Below are 4,374 nucleotides of genomic sequence, written 5' to 3' on the forward strand. Positions count from 1 at the left end.
AGAAAACTGCATTTTTTTTATAAATGTTAACAAAACTAGAATTTAATACTTGAAAAGGTATCCATAAATAATCTCTCACTCTGTTATGAATAAGATTACATTCTCCTATAAAGGAGAGGGAGAGAGAGAACAAAACATCCAAACATTTTATGACAAAAAAATGAAAAGTACGGAAGAACAAGTCCACCTAAATCCAAACCCAATTTTGAATATAACTTCAAGCCCAACGTCAATTATCATCTCCACCATCTACGTCCAACAATAATAATAAAAGAATGACACGTAAAATAGCGAAACAACATATGGCAATTTGGGCGTGAGGGCTTTCTAACACGTCACAAAACCGTACAAGTAAAGTCACCAGAATTATTTCTTTAATATAAACTTTTTTTAGACCGGGTAATAATTACTTTGAAATTTTGGAACTGTTAAATGCAAATTTAAATAATCAATTAACACCGAGGTAGACAATGTTAGTTCAATAGGTGCAAGTCTTTGTTTTCTTTTTTCTGTTTTCTTTTTCAGGTATTTCAATTCAGTTGTAAGACAGGAAAACTCGACTTCGTACAGCAGTGTGAAAAAGCCGAATCCTGCAACAACTATTTCCTACTCCATGTTATTCGAAGTGTCCTTAAAAAAATGTTATTCCAAGTGGATAATTATCTTGGATAAAAGAGAATGGCCGGGGCGATCCGGTGGAAGGAGAAATACCTCCTGATTATACAAAAATAAACTCTTTAGAATGTGGCGTTGTGGCTAATATATTAGGTCCTTTTTCTCTGTACTGGTTTATCATGTTAAAATTCAATAGAATAAATAAGCTAGTTATTGATTGATATAGATATTGTCACGTGTAATAAATACTCTCCTATATGTTGAATCATATTGAGTATTAGCTATGTACTAATAGAAATAATTTTCGTTATAACTGTTTTTCCCTTTCTTTCTCTCATTCTTGGAAAAGTGTATGTGTATGTATGTGCATGATTCTTTTTTTGATGAATTCATACTCCAACAAATGGTATCCAGAGCAGGTTGTTGAAGTGTGATCATCGATTGAAAGTGAGGTGACTGAAACCTAAACACGAGAGACGGTAAGCGAGTGAAAACACGAGAGGCGGTGAGGAACCTTATCAATGGCAACGACGAACGGAAACTTTCCGGTTCTTGATGGGAGAAATTACGATCAGTGGAGTATGAAGATGAAGGCGATCCTCGGTTATCAAGATGTGTGGGATCTGGTGGTGAACGGACTTGATCTGTTGCCGGTGAATCCAACCACTGCGCAACAAGCGATATATAGAGATGCGAAGAAGAAGGATTGCAAAGGTTTGTGCATTCTGCATCAGTGTGTGAATCAAGAAATTTTTGAGAAAATTGCGAGAACGGAGACGAGCAAAGCGGCGTGGGATGTTCTCGCGAGCTCCTATGCCGGTGATCAGAAATTGAAGAAAGTACGGCTTCAAACTCTAAGGCGACAATATGAATTGCTAGGCATGGAAGAGAGTGAGACAATTGCTACTTATTTCACTCGTGTTCAAACCATGACAAATCAAATGCAATCGTGTGGTGAAACTCTGTCTGATGAGAAGATTGTTGAGAAGATATTACGATCGATGCATTCGCGATTTGATCATGTCACGGTAGCGATTCAAGAATCGAAGGATCTATCAACACTAAAATTGGAGGAGCTTCAAGGATCACTTGAAGCACATGAACAACGAATGAATGAGAGGAAGTCTGTGAAGCCTAGCACTGAACAAGCACTCATGGCAGAAAGTGGAAACAGAAGTCGTGACAGTCAAGGAGGACGTGGCAGAAGTAGAAACAATTACAGAGGAGGAAAAGGCAGAGGTAACAATTGTAACTCAAACTTTGGTAGAGGAAACTCTAGTAATAATTACAATAGTGAACAAAAGAACAATAACAGTGAAAATTATAGAAGAAGAGGTGGAAGAGGTGGTAGAGGAAGAGGTGGAAGAGGAGGAAGAAAAACTTATAAGAGTCACATTCAATGCTATAATTGTGAGACATACGATCATTTTGCCGATGAATGCTATAGTAATCCAAGCCACACTAATGCAAGATTGGCTCAAGAAGAAGATGAGAAGGAGGAAATTCTGTTAATGGCAGTAGAGGAGGAAATTGGTGATGATGGAGTGGAAGAAATAAGAAAGGAGAAAGTAGATATAGAAGAAGTGTTATTATGGTGACTGTGAAGGATGAGAGTGATCATGGTGATAACTGGTTCCTTGACACTGGGTGTTCAACACACATGTCAGGAAAGAAGGAATGGTTTGTTGAGATAGATTTCACTGTCAAAAGCAGGGTGAGGTTTGCTGATGACAGGACTATGAAGGTTGAAGGTGTAGGAAAGGTGATGATCAGGAAGAGAGATGGATCTAAATGCTTTATTTCTGGAGTGTTGTATGTTCCAGGAATGAAGAGCAATCTTCTGAGCATTGGACAACTACTGGAGAAAAGGTACAAGATGGTGTTGGAGGATTGTGCCATGAAGGTGTATGACAATGAGAGGAGATTGTTGATTAAAGCAAATTTGTCAAAGAATAGAACATTTAAAGCTGAGCTAGATGTTCTAGTGCAACAGTGTTTAGAATCAACAATTGACAAGGAAGAATGGCTATGGCATTTTCGTTATGGTCACTTAAACTTCACTGATCTGAATAGGTTACAGAGTAAGGGAATAGTGAAAGGAATTCCTCATATCAAGGTGCCAAATGATGTATGTGGAGAATGTATAAAAAACAAGATGTCCAGAAACTCATTCAATCAAAATGTATCCACAAGATCCAAGAGGAAGCTGCAAGTTGTTTTTTCTGATGTATGTGGACCAATTCAACATATGACTCTTGGAGGTAACAAATACTTTGTTACATTTATAGATGAGCTTACTAGAAAACTTTGGATTTACTTGATTAAGAGGAAGAGTGATGTGATTGAAGTATTCAAGAAATTCAAAGTTTCAGTGGAGAAACAGTGTGGAAAGAATTTAGAGATATTAAGAACGGATGGTGGGGTGAATATGTATCTACTGAGTTTGCTGAATTTTGTGAGAAAGAAGGCATCACACATGAAGTAACACCTCCATACACTCCTCAACATAATGGAGTAGCTGAGAGGAAGAATAGAACTTTGTTGAACATGGTGAGGAGCATGTTAAAGAGCAAGAAACTACCAAAATATTTGTGGGGAGAAGCTGTGAACACTGCTGCATACATCTTGAACAGAAGCCCAACTAGGAAATTGGAAAATATAACACCTGAGGAAGCTTGGACAGGAGTGAAACCAAGTGTGTCTCACCTCAGAGTGTTTGGATCTATTTGTTATAGACATGTACCTGACCAACTGAGAACTAAACTTGATGATAAAGGAGAAATGATGATATTGATTGGATATCACTCAACTGGAGGTTATAAATTGTTGAATCCAGTGAACAACAAGATAGTGATAAGCAGGGATGTAGTGGTGGATGAAAGCAAGGATTGGGAGTGGAATGTCACACCAGAGATAGAAAAACAGAATCAAGTTGAATTGCAACTTGAAGACAGTGACACTGTGGCTGTGCAAGAAAATGAAACTGGAGAAGGCAGTGCTGAGGGGCCAAGAAGATCTTTGAGACAGAGACAAGTCCCTTAAAGATTAAATGATTTTGAATTGTTGAATGATGGTGCAATTAATGATGAAGGTGACTACTAGCTGAATCTGAGCCACTCACAGTGGAAGAAGCAATGCAGAATAAGAAATGGATTACAGCTATGAATGAAGAGCTTAATTCCATAGAAAAGAATAATACTTGGGAGTTAGTGGAACTACCAAAGAATAAAAAAGCCATTGGAGTGAAGTGGGTGTATAAGGTGAAAGTAAATCCCAAAGGAGAAGTGGTGAGGTATAAGGCGAGATTAGTAGCAAGGGGATTTCTCCAAAGGCAAGGCATTGACTATGAAGAAGTATTTGCACCTGTGGCCAGATTAGAGACAGTAAGAGTGGGGGTGGCACATGCAAGTTTGAGAGGGTGGAAACTACATCAACTTGATGTAAAATCAGCAATTTTGAATGGTGATTTACAAGAAGAAGTGTACATTGTTCAACCACCTGGGTTTGTAGTGAAAGGCAGTGAGAGCAAGGTGTTCAAATTGAGGAAGGCTCTATATGGGTTGAAAAAAGCACCACATGCTTGGAACATGAAAATAGATAAGAGCTTGACCAATTTGGGTTTTGTGAAATGTAGGTCTGAGCATGGAGTGTATGTGAAGTCAGGGGGTGAAGACATTATGATGCTATGCCTTTATGTTGATGATCTGTTATTGACAGGAAACAATGAAGCAAAAGTGAATGAATTTAAGAAAAATCTGA

At 38.1% G+C, this 4,374-nt stretch overlaps 1 protein-coding gene across 1 annotated transcript; it reads left to right on the forward strand.

The window, feature by feature from the left end:
* The first annotated feature begins 1,136 nt into the window (after window positions 1-1,136).
* LOC102662608 (uncharacterized) lies at window positions 1,137-2,213 on the forward strand. The gene has a single exon (XM_006596720.1). The coding sequence runs from the start codon at window positions 1,137-1,139 to the stop codon at window positions 2,211-2,213; it is 1,077 nt and encodes a 358-aa protein (XP_006596783.1).
* Window positions 2,214-4,374: the final 2,161 nt, after the last annotated feature.

The sequence above is a fragment of the Glycine max genome, chromosome 14, assembly GCF_000004515.6.
Source record: "Glycine max cultivar Williams 82 chromosome 14, Glycine_max_v4.0, whole genome shotgun sequence".
NCBI classification, from domain to species: Eukaryota; Viridiplantae; Streptophyta; class Magnoliopsida; order Fabales; family Fabaceae; genus Glycine; species Glycine max.

Excerpts from the sequence above, each read along its gene's own strand:
- LOC102662608 (XM_006596720.1), top strand. The coding sequence starts at position 1,137 with ATGGCAACGACGAACGGAAACTTTCCGGTTCTTGATGGGAGAAATTAC.